General features: G+C 52.9%; 1 protein-coding gene across 1 annotated transcript in view; it reads left to right on the forward strand.

Moving 5' to 3' along the window:
- Positions 1-19,298, forward strand: part of GABBR2 (gamma-aminobutyric acid type B receptor subunit 2) — a 342,515-nt gene that overhangs the window by 155,171 nt on the left and 168,046 nt on the right. The window contains exon 4 of the mRNA XM_025888598.2: positions 16,604-16,705. Within this exon, the coding sequence (XP_025744383.1) occupies positions 16,604-16,705 (102 nt within the window). The remainder of the gene's footprint in view (positions 1-16,603; positions 16,706-19,298) is intronic.

Raw genomic sequence — 19,298 nt, forward strand, 5'->3', positions numbered from 1 at the left:
TCCAATGCTGAAGCAGATTCCCCCCTATTTTTATACTCCCTTGGTCCTTTCTGTCACTTTCAGAAGGAGGTAGCTTAGGTGGGAGTTGGACATCTGTGCTCAGCTTTACCATCTTTCCCAAAAGTTTCATAGTTAACATCATTCCCCATACTTTGTACTTTGGCATACAGATACATGACAGTTCCTGAGCCTCCCCTCTTCTGTGATTCCTCCTATATCCCAGCCCTCAGCATATCTGCTGCTAGAGTTTCTCCCGGGCACTTTTCCTCTCCCTCTCAAATGTCGGTAGCATCCTTTCAATCAGACGAGGAATTCTGTCGAGCGTGGTACTGCCAGTCTTGGGGCAGTGAGCGCCACGGCTCCTTGCCAGGGGCTCAGCATCTGGCATCGTAAGCCACATCCTGGCTTTTAGCAATATTGATGGAATTTCCCCACATCCTCCTTTCTCTGCCAAAGTGATGACCTTCAAGTGCAAACAGAGAAGAAAGTGTCCCTCTGCCCCCAAGTCCACAGTCTCCTTCCGAAGCCTTGCGTTTCACTGGAGAACCATTTCAGATTCCTTCTGGCACACCCCGGCCCTCCCGCGTGAATCAGCAGACGTGGGCAGCCGGCGGCGGGGGAAGGGGTTGCAGAGCCCCCCCGCCCCACCCCATCCCTGCTTGGCTGCCCACCCCAGGAAGACAGCACATCACACAATTTGCCATATCAAGTCTGTGAACAGCTGCCTCCCTACCCTTCGTGGGGAGTCACCAAGCTCTGCACATCTGTTCCTTCCGGGGCTGGCGACAAGATTCCTCCCACCGCGATGCCTGTGAAGTCCCTTCGGGGTTTCGTGGGGCACAGAATAGCGTTCTCCTGCAGGAAGCCCGTGACCAGCCTCCGTGAGAGTACACGCTCATGGAGGTTAGCTTCGCATCGTGTTTCCTCCACCTCCCCTTCTTGACTGTTCATAAATGCAACCGTTCATGGGACCTCAGCCGTGCTGGACATGCAGCATGCATTTGCTTCTTTTCACCTGCCTCACGGCGTGAAGATAAGTTGTGGTTATGCCCCTTTTACAGAAAAGAGAAGCTCTCAGGGAGTTTCCTTGCTCCCTGCAAGTGGCCCAGCCAGCGGGGACTGAGCCAGTATTCTCGTCTGGAGCCACCTGACTCCAGAGTGAGCTCCTGCCCTCTCCCACCGCCCTCCTACAGGGACAAATAGAGCCACGGGCTCTTTCTTGTAGGTTTAGAGTGGGTGTCTGCAACTGTGGGCCCCTGGGCCAAATCCAGCTCTCTGTTTTTTATAAATAAAGTTTTATTGGAACACAGCCATAGCCAGTCCTTTGCACATTGTCTAGGGTTGCTTTTGCAACCTAAAGACAGAGTTAAGTAGTTGTGACAGAGACTGTCTGGCCTGCAGAACCTAAAATATTTATCGTCCGGTCCTTTACAGACAAAGTTTGCTGACCCCTGGTTTTCAGCACAGGCTGTGGAAAGAGACCTGAAGTTAAAGCCCTGGTTCCCTACTTCCCAGCTCTGTGACCCCGGGCAAGTGGCTCAACATCTCTGAATCTCATTTTACTTACCCGTTAACTGGTCAAAATTATACCTTTTGAGTTTATACCCAGCAGTCAGGAGGAGTGAGGTGACACATGGTGCAGGCTCTGCTGAGGAGGGATGCCCAGTAACTCGAGAGCTGTCGTCATTCCCTCTCTCACTATCCCAGAAGTGCGGCAGTCTCCACCTTTTCTCTGTGGCTTCCTTTCTGGAACATTCTGGCATTTTTGTCTAAGAACCCTTCATCCTTTCTGATACCCTGTGATACAGATGAAACACAGATGCTTCTCCAGCTTCCTCAGGATGCTGGGCAGCAGGTGCCAGTGGCCCTCACGTCCGGCCAATGAGTGGGGACAGGGCGCTGTTGGTCTTGTTCGTTCATTCAGCCGGTGTTGACTAAGCCAGGCCACTGTCCTGGAACCTGACGGGCACTGAGACAGGGCCTCGGGCTCTCTCGGAGCTCTCAGCCCAGGGGCACATGGACAGGTTAGTAGGTTATGACAATAACCACAGTCCCAGTACCTCCAGATTCTGGTCCCCTTTGGAAAATTCCCCTTGCACAGTGCACAGTGAATACCTGTTCCCTGGAGTCACTGGATACTGCTCTTAGGAAGACACATTATAAAAACTGCTTAGCTTCGCACAGCGTCCAGCCCCACTCCTGGGCTGCTGGCCTGCTCAGCACTTTGATGCCGTGTCCACCCAGGACCCTGTCGGCTCACCTGACCCGCCAGCTCCCTCCCAGGGCACACACTCAGCACCTCTCCAGGCTGGGTTTGGCTCCACCAGCTCTGGGCCAGGGCAAGGGCAGACTGTCTTGGGGAGCTGTTGATCTTAGCTCCGTTCTATTGGTCCGTGAGGCTGACATTCTCCCCTAGCCACCCGTACTAGGTCAAAGGAGCCCTCGTGCTGTGTGCTGTTTTGGGGGTGTTGATGACCCACAAAACTTCCCAGTTCTTCTAGAACAGGGCCAGGAAAGCATGGACCAGAGAGGGAAGAGCATTCAGGTGCAGCTCATTGGAAAATCCAAAAGGACTTCATGGAGGAAGGGCCGTTTGCAGTGGGGCTTAAAGCAGCAAGCAGGACTTTTTGACAGAGAAGAGCAGAGAGCAAGAACTTAAAGTGATTAGTGTATGTCCTTGGTGGTAAAAACGAATTATAAAGGTATGGGATAAAATGTGAGGTGAAAAAAAAAATCGGGATATAAAGTCGACGCTTTGATGACTACCAAAAAGACCTGTTGTACCAGTTAAGGGCCTGACAGGGAACAGACGGCATATTCAGAGGACTGAGGTGAGGAAAGTTTACTCTAGAAGAAGTACTTTGGGCAGGACCACAGGAACCAGCTAGAGCTAATGCAGCACCAGAGACCCGGGACCCCCATGTGCCCTGGAGGACAAGGAGAGGGACCACTTGCCCAGGGCTGGTGTTCTCTCCTCCCACCCTCCGAGTCCAGCTGGGGCCTCTGGTTGCCCCAGCCCGTCTGGAAGTCGGAGGACAGGCAGCTCAAGTGACAGTCCATAGAAGTCACATTCCAGGAACAGTAGCAGAGACTGGCTTGGGGGTGTGGGGGAGGGCAACCAACCCAAGAAATCGCACTAGTTGGGTTAGTGTGTTGGGAATATGAGTAGTTGTAGCTTACCCTCCTTTTCTCAGACTTGAGGTGACGTGTAGAAATCACTTTGCGGAGTTTAAAGTCTTTGAGTGGAAAGCACCTAAGTGGTCTGAGCCAGCACGAGGGTCTTACCGCTGAAGAGCCCCAAAGCAAGCAGGTGCCTTTCTCCAGCAGCCGTGAGCTCTCAGCGCCGGAGGCCTGTCGTCTAAGTTCTGGGGACAAAGCACTGGTTTGGGCTGAGTTAGCACACACGTGGGCGAGCCTGACCCGGGTCAGGTTCCCTGGGAAAGGGACTCAAGACTGCAGGAGGCTTACTGGGGAACGCCCACAGGAGGGCGAGCCCTGGATACAAAATGCAGTTGTAACAGAGGCCTCAGCGGAACCCAGGGGGAGCTCTGGAGCTGAGCTGGCCCTTCAGGGATGTCCCAAATCAGGCATGAAGCCTGGGCCAGTCACCGGTGTGGGCTGTCCTGGGGAGGGGTGTGATCTTGGACAAGGCCGCCTCTTTGAGTCAAGGGCAAATCCCCGAGAGAGAGACACACAGCTGTTAGTAGCCAACACTCCCAGCAGCTGGGAGGATGGAAGGTTCGGGCAACACAACACAGTATCTGTTATAGGGCCCTTGGGAATGAAGGAGTCTAGACTAGCCGGCCCGGTAAGACCAGGACAGCTGAAAGGGCGCCACTTGGCCAGTAGTCCCCAAATGTGGTTGTATAACAAAGACCCCAGGGTGCTTTATGCAGACACAATCCTGTCTCCCTCCCCACCCCCCCAGCCCAGGGTTAGAATCTCTTGCGTGGGACCCAGGAATCCGCATTTCTACAAAGCTCCCCAGGAGGCGCGTTGCCCAAGCAGGCCTGTGGCCACGCTCTTAAGAACTCTGAAGCCGAGTGTGGCTGACGTCAGGGAAGATTTCCAGGCCTGGGCAGTGTTTGCTGAGCAGCTGCTCTGGACCAAGCCCCGTGCCAGGCTCTGGAACGTCAAGGAACCGGGCCGGGCACTGCTTCGGGAAGGGGGCCTGGAAGGGCTACAGCTCGGGGCTCTCGTGGGGCTACGGTTCTGTTGCTGCTATTAAAGACGCGGCTTGGGGCAGCATCGATGCGGGAGGCGGGAAGCTGGGTTTGAATCCAGCTCTGCCCCTAGACAGCTCTGTGACTTGGGGCAAGTCCCTGCCCCTCTCCAGACCCCAGTTTCCGCTGTTGTCCAGTGAGGGCTGGTGGGTCAGTGTGTCGGAGATGTGGGGAGTGGGCCTGCTGGCCAGAGGCATCCCTTTGTAGTGACCTCAGGCAGGTGCCTCCTCCTCCTTGTTGTCACCTTCTGATCTCGATGCCCCGTCCCTTGGATGTGCCCAGCTCTGCCTTCTTCTCTCTCCCAAATGTCCTGATTGCTCACTTTGTGTCCCACACGGATACCTGGAGAGGCCCCAGCACGGTCCCAACCTTCAGGCCTCCCAGGCTGCGGGAGGGACACTCAGGTAAATGAGCCCTTCTTGGGTCCTGTCCCGGCGGGAACCACCCTGAGGGGCAGTGCCGCCCTCAACCCCTCTTCTCCCTGCGTCTCTCCTCCTGGATTCAGGGGGCAGAAAAACACGAGTTTGAATCTCGGCCCCGCGGCTTACTGACTGTAAAGCCACTTAACCTTTCAGGCCCCCCCATCTATAAAAATGATGTCTGCTTTATAAGGTTGTTGAGAGGATGCCGTGCACTCCAGAGTCATCCTGCCGAGCCCCCGAGCCTGCTTGCTCCCCGAGGGCTGGGAGTAAGGGGTGGGAGAGGGAAAGCAGAGGGGTGGGCTCTGGGTGCAGTTGGCACTAATGCCTTCTCTTCCTCCCCCGCCCACATGGCCAATCTGCATTCTGGGAGGAGGGAGGGAGGCCACGTAGACAAAGGAGGAAGGCTTCAAATGCAAGGGCCATAGTATGTCTGGGCAGATTACTGAGTGGAGGACAAAGAACCCACTTTGGAATATAGGACTGGAAGGAAATCCGCACGTGAGAAGGGCAGCAATGCCCGAAGGTCTCTGAGGAGTCCTTCAGCTCCACCTTGCAGTGAGAGGGTGGACACGGATCCTCGGCTTAGCCGGCTTCCTGAGCTGCCTGGAGCTGTCCCGTTTCTGCAGGGTGAGACTATGTACCGGCTGGGCTGCCCTTGACATCTGCGCCCTCATAACTGGAGTAGAGGCTCGAGAACCTGAGACATTCCTTAGGGTTCCAGCTGTGTCTTCTGTCCCTCCATCTGAGGCCAAAATACCTACTATAGCAAACCCACCTCTGCTTGCATACCAGCAGTGACGGGAAGCTCACTCTCCTGCCACAGAAATTCCTCCCGTCCTTGTTAGAAAGTTCTGCCCCTGAGAGAGCCGAAAGCTACTTCCTGGTGGCTTCCCACACTGGTCCTGGCCATTCCCTGGGGCCCAGGGGCCACGCTGGTCCCCTAGTCTCGGTGACAGCTCCTCGGGTATGCAGGTGGGACTTGCTGGCCATGCGGCCCCCTCTCCATCCCCTCTGCAGCTCCTCAGGTGCCAGGGAGCAGGGGAGGAGCTCTGCAAGCCAGGGAGCGACTCTGCATTCTGCTTCCTCGGGTGCTCTCCAGTGAGGTCTCTCTAACGTCCCTCCTCTTAGCTGGATAATATCCCTATTTTATTAATATCTAAACATTTCTGTAACTGTTGGTCTGGGTCCCACAAGCCTGCTGCCATTAAAGTGATGGGCGCTTTGTCACAGGAAAGAAGCCAGGCTCCGATGGCTGACTTCTTTCCCCCACAGCTCAGCGTGGTCTGACTTCACGGAGCTAACAGAGCAGCAGAAATGGCAGACGAAGGGAGGACTGCTGGCGGGGGGTGCGTGCATATCCAAGAAGGGCACCTGGGCCTGGTCCCGCTTCCTCAGGCGGCCCGGGGCTGGGCGCCAGGGGTCCCAGAGGGAGGGTGTGTGGACTCTCAGCACAGTTTCTGGTTTGCCTGAGAGAGTGGCCTTGAGCACAGGACCACGCGGTTTGGAGGAGGGGTCACCACCAGCTTGGGCATGAGGGAAGGCTTCCCGTAGGAGGAGGTGTTTGAGGATGTGTGGGATTTTAAAGTCGGAGCCGATTGATAAGTTTCCGATTCTGCTGTAACAAAACATCACAAACAATTTGTTATGTTACAGTAACAAACCTCAGAAGTTCAAAATCAGTCTCACTAGGCCAAAATCAAGGTATGGGCAGGATTGGTGCGTTCTGGAGGCTCGAGGGGAGAGTCTACTCCTTTGCCTTTTCCAGCTGGTAGAGGTCAGCTTCATTGCTTGGCTCGTGGCCCTGTCCCCCACCTTCAGAGCCCATGGTGTGGTTTTGTCACACGCGTCTCTCTCAGACCCCTGCTGCTGTTGTCAGGTCTCCTTCTGGGACTGCCTCCCTCTTTCCCTTGTGAAGACCCCTGGGATTACACTGGGCCCACCTAGATAATCTAAAACAATCTCTGTACTTCAAGACCCTCCACTTAATCCCATCTGCAGAATGCCCTTTGCCATGTGAGGTAAAGGATTCCAGGAAGATGTGTGCCTCTTTTGGGAGGGGACTTTATTCTATCACACTTATTCATTGGAATTTCTAAAACTGTGCAAGGCTGGATGGTGGGAAGAGGAACTTGAGAGCCAGAGAACCCTGGTTCCGTGAGTCATCTGTCCCTTCCCCCAGCCCGTGCTGGTTGGTCTAGGGTGTGCTGTCGCCCTGCAAGGTGTGGTTCTGGGAGATGGGCCCCCGAGGAGGTCGTGGGGCACCAGGGCGGGGGAGCGTGGCCTGCAGGCTCTCCCCCTCCCTCTGATGGACTGCTGTAATGCGGTGATGGTGGCGGCTGCAAGGCAGGAGGGAGATGTCTTGGGGGGATCTTGGGTACAGGAGTCTGTCACTGGCCAGCTCGGCCAATTGGGCTCCCTGCTCCCACCCACCATGTGGACGGGTCAGATGTCCACCGACAGGTAGGAGCTGTCCTAAGGGTCTGATGTGAGTGGTTAGGCAGGCTCAGGTCACAGGTCCCCACACCCTGTGCCACAGTGAGGACAGCAGGGAACTGCCCCCCGGAACTCTACGTGCCCCCTGTCCCCCCAGGGGTGCCCACAGGGCCAGTCCCCCTGTCAGCAGGGGACTGAGGCTTGCAGGCCTGTGCTGGGCATTTGGCCCACCCCTGCAACACCTTCCCAAATGGTCTCAGCATGAACTCTTTCAGCCTCAGAATATGTACCCTCTGCATCAAGCCCGGATGGATATGGTGCCTCCTGTGTGCATCCCTCATTCTCTCCTCTGTCTCATAGTTTTGAGCACCTACTGCATGCAGGCACCGTGCCAGATCCAGGAAATCAAACAGCCCTTCCCTCGTGGGGCTGCCGTGTTAGTTAGGGAGCAGACGTGACAGCCCCAGTTCTCACGGGTCGGCTCTTTGGGGGCCAGCTCGAAGTCAGCAGCCTGGACTGCTGAGCCTGCCACGGAGGCCCATGAGGCCGGCGGCCCCACCTAGGTCCCCGCATCTCACAACTTGGCAGCTCCTGATCCTGCACTTGCTGTCCTGCTCTTGGTAATGCTGGGGAGGTGAGAAACACTGTTATTTGTGTGGCTGTCAAGTAGAGGGAAACTTTAGCTGTGATGTGAGGTAGAGGCAGGACAGGAAGCCCAGCTGCTCCACAGGATGGTGGTTTGGACCAGCAAGGGGACGGGTCCCGGGAGGCCCCAAATGTCTTTGTTTCCATGGCTGCCACGACAAATGCCCAGAAACTGCGTGCCTTAAAGCAACAGAAATTCCTTGTCTTACAGTTCTGGAGCCAAGGGTCTGCCATCAGGTGGCAGCAGGGCCCGGCTCCCTCTGATGGCTCCCGGGGAGGGTCCCTCCTGGCCTCTTCCAGCCTCTGGCTTGTGGCTTCATCTCTCCAGTGTCTGCCTCTGTCATCACGTGCCTTGTCCCTCACGTCTGTGTGCCCGAATCTCTCTCCGCCTTTCTGTCATTGAATTGAGGGCCCACCCAGGTAGTCCAGGATGATCTCATCTCAAGAGCCTTAAATTGATTACATCTGCAAAGATGCTCTTTCCAAATCAGGTCACATTCACAGATTCTGATGGCGAGGACTTGGACATACCTCTGTGGGGGTCACCGTTGGCTCTGCCGGGTGAGCACACAGGTGTCCCCCCACACACATGTGGTCTTCACATGGACACGGCTGCATATATGCCCACAGGTGTTACCCTGTGCAAGTGCCCCATGGTTGCAATAGAGTTAATACAGGTTCACTTGTGTACTTGCCCTTGTAAAAAAAACTTTCACTTGTGTTCAACTCTGGTTATAGCTTATTAAGAGCTTACATTTGTAGAAATCTGAAAGCTAGATGGCTCTGTTTTTTTAAAAGGAATGCTTTCTTCAATGAATGTTCATCAGGTTTAGAAAAGTGGAAATACAGCCACATGGAACGTGGGAATTTAAGTGCATGTCCCAAATCTTTGAAAGACTTCAGAGATGCAGAGGGGTACTTCAAAAAGGCAGAGCAGGGGCAGGTGGAATTTTGAAACACTTGTTTTCTTGGAACCACATGCATTGGTGATGAGAGAAAACTCCCTTCTCTTGCATCCCAACCAGCTTCTCCTTGCACACCTCTGATGACAGGGAGCTCACTACCTATCAAAGCAGCCTTCTCCATCACTAGAAAGTACTTTTGGCTTTGCGCCCAAGTTTGCTTTCCTGAACCATTTGCCTGTTGGTCCCTCCTCTGCCATGGGGGTGCCCAGAACCAGGTGCCCTCTTCTCCACATGAGAGCCCTTCAGAGTTTAAATCCAGCCATCACTTCCTGACTTGGTCTTCACTTCTGCAGGCTGATTTTTTTTAATTAGCTTAAATTAATGGTGGTTCCTGGGGAGCTCCAGCCCCAGTAAAAGTGACCTGAATTATTCAAAGATTTGAGTGTTTCAAATGCCTGTTTATCCTAATTAGCATCTTAACTAGAGCGGTGCCCTCTGCCTCTAACGAGCCACATTTTAACATGTTCCATATTTTAATGGATTTTACTTGAATGAACTGTTTAATCAAGTGAAGACACATTTCATGAATGAATAGAAGTAAATCTATAATTATGCGCTTTAGTCAGGTAAGAGGAGTGACATTTTGGCACAATCCAGGGCTATATATAGCGAGTGCATTTGAATGACAAAGTAGGTTACCTCCACTTCCATAGGAGAGCTGGGAATTCGCTTTCCTCTCAAGTTCATTTCCTAACCTAATTAGAATTTTCAAAGAGTTGTAAAGTGCATGTGGCGCAGATCTGGTTCTCCCCACCTTTACCTGGATCTCTGCCTTTCTAGATGATTCCTCAGCTGGTGCAGCAGCCTCATTAGGTAAGGCAGCCAGGGAATTCCTGGCCACAGAAGCCAAGTGTCCCGGGGTCTCTGATGCTCTCCATGGCGTCCACCTTGCACTTCACGTCCTCCGTGAGAGCCTTCGCTGCCTGAGACGCATGGTCGGACAGTGATCACTTAGAGCTGTCACAAAGCTGTCACAACGCTCTGCTTTCCTCCTGTGCCTTTCTTACTGTCTCTATGCCTTCTCCCTTCTTTCCTTTCCGTTCTTGCTTCTGACATGGTCAGGACCTGCTCCTCACGCTGGGGCCAGGACTAGCAGGATCCGGGGATGAAAGAGGAGACATAACTGTGGGCGGGGGCAGGAAAGGGCAGGGGAGGGGTGAAGGAAGCTTTTGTAAAGGAAGATGGTGCCGCGGACCTGGAGAAAGTGGGAACAGTGACTTGGGGGGCTTTCCGGCAGGCTGACAACCCTGCTTTGAGCCTGGCACTCCTGTTGCTTTTACCCCTAAAATGGGTGGTTCCCATCTTTAGCTGCACGTGGGAACCACCTGGAGAACTCTAAAAATGCTGATGCCCAGGTGCTAGCCCAGGAATTCGAATTGGTTTAGGATGCAGCCAGTGCATCAGTATTTTTTTTTTTAACTCCCCAAGTGGTTCTGATAGGCAGTCCAGAAGTCTCCAGGTGACTGCAGCCCTAGCCAATAGCTTGACCACAACCTCATGATAGACTCTGAGCCAGGACCACCCAGCTAAGTTGCTCCCACATTCCTGATCCATGGAAACTGTGAGATAATAAATATTTCTTGTTTGAAGCCACCGAGTTTGGGGAAAATTTGTTACACAGCCGTGGATGATAAATACAGATTATTAGTTGCCCCAAACATACCCCTAAGTGGGTCACGTCTTGCATCTCCACCAGGGCCTCCAGAATCTCTAACCAGGATGGTTGCTGGAGCTGCCTCCCTGGCCTTCCTGTGCCCCTCCTGTCTCTGCCCCACTGGCCCCACAGCAGCCTAAAACACAGTTCTGGTCATGTCACCCCTCCTTGAAACCTTGTACTGGCTTCCCACTGTGCGTAGGCTCAAGACAAGCATCTTAGATGTAAGTTATGAGGCCCTTATGGCCTACTCTTCATTTCGTGTGCACAACCTTCCCCCCTCCCTGACCCATGCTCTGCTTTAGCCCAGCCTGGCTCTTCTAGCTTCTCTGCTGCTTTCACCCGCTGTGGGATCTTTGCATGCATGACTCCTCAGCCTGGAATCTTTCTCCTGCATTACCTCCTGGCCTGGGTCCAGCTCCCCATTATAGCCTCTGCCAGAGCATACTCTTGAACTTGAGAGTACTCCCTTGTCTTGGTAGGTACCAGGGTGGTCATCTGACAAATGTTCCTCACCCCCACTAGATAGAGACCCAGGACTGTGAATGGTTTTGCTCACTGTCAGAGCCCTAGTACTACCTCACATGGTGCGTGGAATAGAAGAGATGTCAATATCATGAATGAATGAATGAGCAAGCGAATGAGCGAATGAATGAATGAATGAGTGGGAGAATGAAAAAATCAGGAGAGAGACTGGCAAGAACAAACAGGGCCCCAATCTAGAATAACCAGAGCACTAGGTAACTGTCCAGAAAGAGAGTCAAGCCCATTGACAGTGACTGGGCATCAGATGGAATTCCCGCCCTGGGATTGAAGCAGGAGCCCCGATTAGGAGCCTGAGATCTAGGAAGATCTCTAGCCCGCTGACATACCGATTCCTCTGGTCTTTTCCTCCTTCAACCTGTCTGCTTCTCCCCCTCCATCTCACAGGATGGATACAGACGGGCTGTGTCCCCAACGCCTCAGTCAGTTAGAGGAGTGAGGCCAGCATGATGGCTTCATTGGAGTGACAAGTCCCCATCCCCCCTTCCCCCTCGGCCCGTGACCCAGCTGGGAGGGAGACTGTGTGCATACCTACTGGGCCTGCTGTTCAGATGGCTGATAGCACCTGACGGGGTTTTCTGCCTGCTCACCTTGAGCAGGACCATCCCCGTGGCTCTGGGCTCCCCAAGCGCCGCTCATTCTGCCTAGCTCTTGACTTCTTTCAAGATGTTGAACTTCCGGGCGCCTGGGTGGCTCACACGGTGAAGCGTCCGCCTTCGGCTCAGGTCATGATCTCAGAGTCCTGGGATGGAGCCCCACATCGGGCTCCCTGCTCGGCAGGGAGCCTGCTTCTCCCTCTGCCTCTGCCTGCTGCTTCCTCTGCTTGTGCTCTCTCTCTCTGTCAAAAATAAATTTAAAAAAAAAAAAAAAAAAAGATGTTGAACTTCCCTAGAGCTTAAAGTCTGAGCTTAAATGTTGAAATTCTTGGATTTGGATCTTGGATTCCCAAGGCGACCTGGGACCCCGTAGGAGACATTGTTGTCATCTGTTATAACCTTTACACTCCCCAGCCCCCTGAGTCCGTGGCCTCCCTAAAGGGTCCTTGGTCCCTGTCCTAGCCACACCTCTCTCCTCTGAGCCTGAGCCACTTTGTCACTCTCCCTCCTTTTTTTTTTTTTTAAGATTTTATTTATTTATTTGACAGAGATAGAAAGAGCACAAGCAGGGGGAGCGGCAGGCAGAGGGAGAGGGAGAAGCAGGCTCCCCGCGGAGCAGGGAGCCCGATGCGGGGCTCGATCCCAGGACCCTGGGATCATGACCTGAGCCGAAGGCAGATGCTTAGCCAACTGAGCCACCCAGGTGCCCCTCACTCCCCCTCCTAAAGGCAACCAGAACTGAGCCCAGTGTTCCACGTATGAGCTGACATGGACAGAGGACAGACCAGAGGGTGCCTGTCCCCTCCTTCATTCTAGATGTGATGCCTTCTAAATGTGGCTCCCAGTCCTGCTCACCCTTTTGGCAGTGGCCTCACGCAGTTAACACATTCTGGTTTTCTAATCAAGGGGGGGAAATATCCAAGCCCTTGGAAACATTTGTTCACACTGTGATCAGTGGTTCTTGTAAAACTTACCCTGCTTCCTTTAGGACAGTGGTTTCCAAACTTGAGCGAGCATCAGAATCACCTGGAGGGCTGAGTAAACACGGGTGGCTGGACCCCACTGCAGTGTCTGATCCAGTAGGTCGGGGTGGGGCCTGAGAATTTGCATTTCTCACAAGGTCTCAGGTGATACTGATGTCACTATCCGGGGGCCACATTTGAGAACCATTGCTTTAGGGACATGCCTCCTGGCACAACCTCATATCCAGACCGTACCACTTCTTGAGGCAGGAGGAGGGAAATCAGCAGCTGTTGCTTCCAAGCCTACCCCAGATTATGTATTCCTGGGGCTCTGACCTCCTGGTTCGTCTCTGTGGCATCAAGCGACGTGGGCTCCTGGGAGCTCCTCCAGCAGCCTGGGCTCAGATCCACTGCTCCGGAAGCAGGGAGAACTCTCCCCTCTGTGACCTCAGCCCTGTGAGCTGGCCCCAGGGCCCCAGCCTTGAAGGACTCAACCCCTCCTGATTCTTCTTCTAGCACACTGGGAACCCCGCCCATAACCCTGCTCACTCCCTCTCCCCGCCCCCCCCAGCAGTCCTGGCTTGTCCTTCCCAGGTAATGGGGCAGGCTTCCCCTCTGTCCCATCCATGCATATATTAGGTCCCCTGGTGGGACACCGGCTGTACTGGAGTGAGAGAGTGTGTGTGTGTTTTATTTTCTTGGAAATTAAGAGTTACTCTTTTCCCAGAAGAACATATTTCTGCTTTTGTAACGGAGGCGAATGAAAACCTAGGATTCACTGTGCAGAAATGCAGTTTATAGCCAGACACTGGCCCCATTAAACAAGAGAACCTGCAATTCCAGAAGGAAAAATAGGCGTTTACAAATTTATGTCCATCTTTGGCCAGTGGACTGAATGGCCCTCCTGATCTCACACGTGAGGTTGTGGGTCCTTTTCCTTAGGAGTTACAACAATTCCATTGTTTCTTTTCCATGCTTTGGTTTCCTGAAAATTCCATTTATTACTGAATGACTCCATTTGCTTTCTCTAAAGAGGTCCATTAGAATAAATACTTGAGCGGAGCTCAGACTTCTTGGTGCTAAAATTATGGTGGCTGATCGTACCACCATCTGTTCTGACCTGTTCTGGCTCATCAGGCTTCTGGAACTGTCCACAGCTGGCACGACCCAGAAGGGCCAGCCTGGGAGCACGCAGAAAGCACAAGACTAAGCGTGACACTTCAGTTTCCTCATTTGTGAAATTAGGGGCAGAGTGAGATGACCTCCAGGGGTGTTTTAGTTTTGTTTGTTTTGAGTTCTGACTGCCTAAAAAGATAGTTTATTTGCCCTAATTATATACAGCCTTCATGCCCATTCTTATTCACAGAGCGACACCCCAAGCCACTGACCGCCTGGACGCCTTGCCCTAAGCCTGGACATGATCGTTCCAGCTTTTAAGCCTCGTAAAGAACTTGAGAGTCTACCAAGCCATTCCCCCTCCTCAGTGTTTTTGCTGGGCCCCGAAACAACCCTGTAAATTACACGCTGTTTTGTGCCCACTTCAGAGATGCAAAGACGGAGGCCCAAGAGAGCTCTAACCGTTCCCACGGGGGTGTGTGTGGCGAGAAAGCCGAGGGCTGCCGTGCATGCCGGGTGCTGTGTGCATCAGCCTCATTGCCTCTCACAGGGGTGATTTTGCACACTTTCTGTGTCTAATAATTGTTGTTGCTCCACAACACCCCCCGACACACAAAACGAACAACGGGGCTCCACCTGCATCCAAAAAGGATTTGCGGCAACAGAAATAAAGTGTAATGCCAGAGTCAACTTCTTTTGTCCAATCAACTAGTTCCGTCTCCCATCAAAAGAGAGGTAAAAACTAAGGATAGACAGTGTTTACCCTGGCTGCGGCAGCTTCGTTCTTTGTACAAAACATTCAGCACAGAGTATTTCAGGCTTTCAGGAAACAGAATAGCAAATACCCATGGACTCATTACCCAGAGTTAATAGATGTTCACATTTTGTTCTATATATGTCATATTTATCTTAAAGAAATAAAATACAGCAGTTCCCACTGAAACCCCTTGGTTCCCTTCCACTGTGGTGGCTTCCCAGGGACCGTCCGGTACCATTTAGGGCCAAATTATTCCAAACACTTTGATATATACATTGGAAGACTCTACCAATTGTTGAAACAAGAAGTAATTTTTTTACTGTGATAAAGTATACATAACATGAAATTTCCATTGTAACCATGTTTTAAAGATTTATTTTGGGGGGGTGGGGAAGGGGCAGAGGAAGAGGGAGAAAGAATCTTAAGCAGACTCCACACTAAACGTGCCCTACGCAGGGCTCAGTCCCGTGGCCCTGAGATCATGACCTGAGCCCAAACCAAGAGTCAGACGCTTAACCAACTGAGCCACCCAGGCATCCCCATCCATTTTAACCATTTTTAAGTGTCCAGTTCGGTGGCATTAAGTACATTCATACTATTGTGCAACCGGCACCACCATCTGTCCCCAAATCTTTTTCATCCTTCCAGACAGTCACCGTACTGCTCAAACACTAACTTCTCATTCCCTCCTCCCCAGCGCCACATTACCACCGGTCTACTTTCTGTCTCTATGAATTCAACTCCTCTAGGTACCTCTCATATAAGTAGAATCCTATAATATTTATCCTTTTGTGTCTGGCTCCTTTCACTTAATACAATGTTTTCATTTTGTCCACGTTTTAGCATGGGTCAGACCCTCATTCCGTTGTAAGGCTGAGTAATGTTCCCTTGCATGTATATACCACATGTGTTCATTCCTTCATCCATTGATAGACTTTTGGGTTACTTTCATCTTTTGGCTTTTGTGAATAATGCTGCTGTGAACTTGGTTATATGAATACAACTTGAAGACCCTGTTTTCAGTTCTTTTGAGAATATACACAGAAGCAGAGTGCTGGCTCATAGAGTGCTCCATGTTTCATGTTTGAGGGACTGCCATACTGTTTCCCACAGTGGCGGCGCCATTTTGGGAACAGGGAGTTCCATTCCCCTACGTCTTCGCCAGTGCTTGCTGTCTCCTGGTTTTTGATAATAGCCATCCTAATGCGTGTGAACGAGAAGTGCTTGTAAGGATCATCTTCTCCTAAGGGAGAAGAAACTGAAGTCCTGAGACAGGAGAGTCACACAGCAAGGCCAAGGTCACAAGCAAGCCAGTGACAGAGCAGAACCTAGAACCCGGGGCCCCTACACCCCCACCTAAGTTGTTTTTACTGAAGCGGGTGCTCAGCCATGGCCACAGGCTAGATACAAACTTCACATTTCTTTGGTTTGGTCCTTACTTTGTGGTGTGTGTGTGTGTGTGTGTGTGTGTGTGTGTGTGTGTGTGTGTTTAAATAATTCAGAATCGTATCAACATTTTAAGCTATGAAAGGATCTTATATTTTTAAAAACCTAGATTTCAGAGTTCTTGCCCCCAAATCAGAAGGTCTAATGACCCTGGACTAGCATTCTGACACAGCATGATCGGGGCAGCTGCCACCTTAGATGGGACATGGGGTCACCCATTTGCCACTGTCCCCACCACTCCCTGACATCCTTCTACACGGACTGCTTCACACAATGGCCGGACCCGGCGAACCCTGGAGTTTGCAGACCTCTGCTTTCCAAACACATAGATGTTAGCCGTCTGTGTGTCGGTGGACAAGCAGTCACATGTAACAGCCCAGGCTGGTTCCATACCCCCTTACTGTCTCCTCTATTCTGCACCGTCTGTCTTACTCTTTCTTCATCCTAGAAGTGAAATAATATTGCAAACAAATAATACAAAATATAAGTAGAGGTGTATGTGAACAGTCTGACTTGGAGACCGCGTGATAGGGCCAGGAAACACCAGCATGAAAGGCCAGAGATTAGGATGCCCATCTTGACCCTCCCAGGAAATCCCCGTGCAACCCCAGTCTGCTCTCCTTGGGTCCCTGTGTCCCCTGCCTGGTGGGATGGGTGCATCTCCCAGGCCTCACAGGGCCGTCTGGTTTATAATGAAGGGGGAAAATCACTCCTTTTGCATTGTTGATGGAGAAAACCAGCCCGGCTGAGCTGCTTCCCCGGGCTGACCCCTCTGAACAGACCCTTCCTGTCCTTCCCGTGGCCGCCAGCATACCCACCCACTGCTTTCTCTTTGTAACAGGTGAGGAACGACCTGACTGGGGTTCTGTATGGTGAGGACATCGAGATTTCAGACACCGAGAGCTTCTCCAACGACCCCTGCACCAGTGTCAAAAAGCTTAAGGTAGGTGCGGCTGGCCGTGGCCCGGAGGACAGACGGACGGCCACCACACCCTGGGCTTCCCCACATCCCTGACTCTGAAATAGCCTCGAGTTTGGCTGTTTCATCTCGTCCTGGCATTTCGTGCGTGGGGAGAGGCTCCCAGGCGCTGGCTTCCCTTGGCTTCGCCCTGGCTTGGCCAGCTGTGGCCAGAGGCCTGGTTGCCGAGTGCACAGCCACACGGAGCTTCCGCAGTGATTTTGTATCTCTCAACCGAGCCTAAGAGGCAAGCAGGGCAAGAGTTACTACCTTCTTAGTTGTCAAGAGCCTGAGAGGGAGGGATTATCTTGCCCAGAGGCGCAGCAAGGAGGTACAGTTGTTGGGACTGAAAGCCCAGGCTCCCTCCCGACCCCTCTCAGGACACTCAGTCCAAGAACGCAAAGGGCCAACTAGAAGCTTGCCCAGCTGCAAGTGGTCTCTGTCTGTCATTTGTCTGCTCAGCCCACAAACTCTCTCAACCAGCTGGTTTGTGCCAGACCCCCTCCTGGGCCCATAGACGCCATCAGGCCTGCCCTTGTCCTCACGTTGCTCACAGCTGGTGAGGAAGCCAGTTACCTCTCTGGGGATCAGGAACAGAGGGGCCTGGGAACAAAGGGAGGAAGTGACTCACCTCACCCAGGGAGAGGGTTCAGACAAGGCTCCCGAGGAGCATTTGCACCTGGCTAGGGAGGATGAGCAGGATGGGGGCCTGCAGGTGCCCAGCAGGGAAGGAGGGCGGAAGGTAGGAAGGCAGAGCGGCCATGCTCTCCGCGCACCAGGGACCAGCAGGAATTCCACCAGCACCGGAGTGTCAGGGCTGAAAAAAGACCCTGGAGCCAGGTTCCACAAGCCTTGAATGCCGAGCTAAGGAGATTGGTCTTTTATCCAGGGGGCAGTGGGAGGTGCTAGGGGTTTATGAGCAGGTGCAGCCATAGTGTATAAGCAGCATCACCTTCCTCTTTCCCTCTCTTCCATTCCCTCGTGCTCACATTTTGGGCTTTTGGCATGGAGAGCCCAGATGCCAGTTGCTGGTATGCCCCCTTCCATCTTGGGCGGGTTCCGGGTTACAGCCGTCAGAGCAGGTGGCCGTTTAGAATTCTTGTCTTCCAAAGCCCTCAGTTCACGGACGGGAAGACTGAGGCCCACAGCCAGGGAACAAGGGAAGCAGAGCACCAGCGGTTTGTCCCCTAATCTCAGGAGCAGACACCATGCCTGTGCATGACATTTCAGCCCTGAGAGCCCGTGCATAGAAGGAAACCGTAGCTAGGGAGGGCCTGCTGGCAGCCCGGGTAGCTGGGGCCGGATGTGCCCACGCTGTTCCCCCCCAGGCTGTGTGGCCTGAAGGTCCAGTGGGGGTGTGGGGCCAGTAGGACCCCGAGCCGTGGAGTGCTTACTCTGCAGGGAACAGCCGGGGTGGGGCCGGGGCTGGGGAGAGGGGCCGGATGCTGTGCCGACATCCTCCTGCCACACAGGGCAGCGTCTCCCCAGGGTGGGCACTTGAAATAGCTTCTTCCTGCGCCGCAGGGGCCCCACGGAGTTATGTGGGCTTTCAAGTTTAAAGAGCCTTTGTGTGTGGAGCGGAAGCACTAGTTGAGAGCCTGCGAGAAATTAGGGATGGAACTGGGTGCTCTACTCTTCAACCAACTAGCTCCAACAGAAGTAGGAGTGACAGGACCGATGGTGGAAGTAGCAGCCTGCCTGTCCGGTGCCCTGACCCAGAGCCAGGCCCTGCTGCAGAGCCTTGACCTGCACTGGCTCATTCAGTCCTACCCAGAGCCCTGGGACTGAGGGTGTTTTTGCATCCCTGTGTCACAGATGGGGAACGTGAGGCTCAAAGAGGTTAAGGATCACCCCGAGTCACGCAGCTGGAAAGCGGTGGGGCTGGATTCAAGCCTGGATCTGGGTGACAGTGCAGCTCAGGTCTCTCCACCGCCCCACACAGCTGCAGGGCCCAGAAAGGATTCCAACATCACATAAGCTGGGGGAGCAGAGCCCAGTCTGTCTGTTGGCGAAGGAGTCCTTGTGGGGGAAGCACTTCTCCCTCACAGACCTGCACGGCTCCTTCTCCAGCCTTCTTCTCCTCCTTGCTCAGTTGTTCACTTTTTCCAGAGGTTTTCCCTGAATGCTTCATTTAAAAGTTAAATTCTTGGGGTGCCTGGGTGTGTCAGTCAGCTAAGCGTCTGCCTTCGGCTCAGGTCATGATCCCAGGGTCGTGGGATTGAGCCCTGCATCTGTCTCCCTGCTCCGCGGGAAGCCTGCTTCTCCCTCTTCCTCTGCTGCTCCCCCTGCTTGTGCTCTCTCTCACGCGCGCACTCTCTCTCTCTCTCTGTCAAACAAGTAAATAAAATCTTAAAAAGAAAGAAAAGAAAAGAAAAGGAAGGAAGGAAGGAAGAAAGAGAGAGAGAGAGAGAAAGAAAGAAAGAAAGAGAGAGAGAGAGAGAAAGAAAGAAAGAAAGAGAAAGAAAGAGAGAGAGAGAGAAAGAAAGAAAGAGAAAGAAAGAGAGAGAGAGAGAGAAAGAAAGAAAGAAAGAGAGAGGAAGAAGAAAGAAAGAAAGAAAGAAAGAAAGAAAAGAAAGAA

Source organism: Callorhinus ursinus, unplaced genomic scaffold (genome assembly GCF_003265705.2).
Source record: "Callorhinus ursinus isolate GAN/ISIS: 27379988/994484 unplaced genomic scaffold, GSC_fseal_2.0 scaffold24, whole genome shotgun sequence".
Classification (NCBI taxonomy): Eukaryota; Metazoa; Chordata; class Mammalia; order Carnivora; family Otariidae; genus Callorhinus; species Callorhinus ursinus.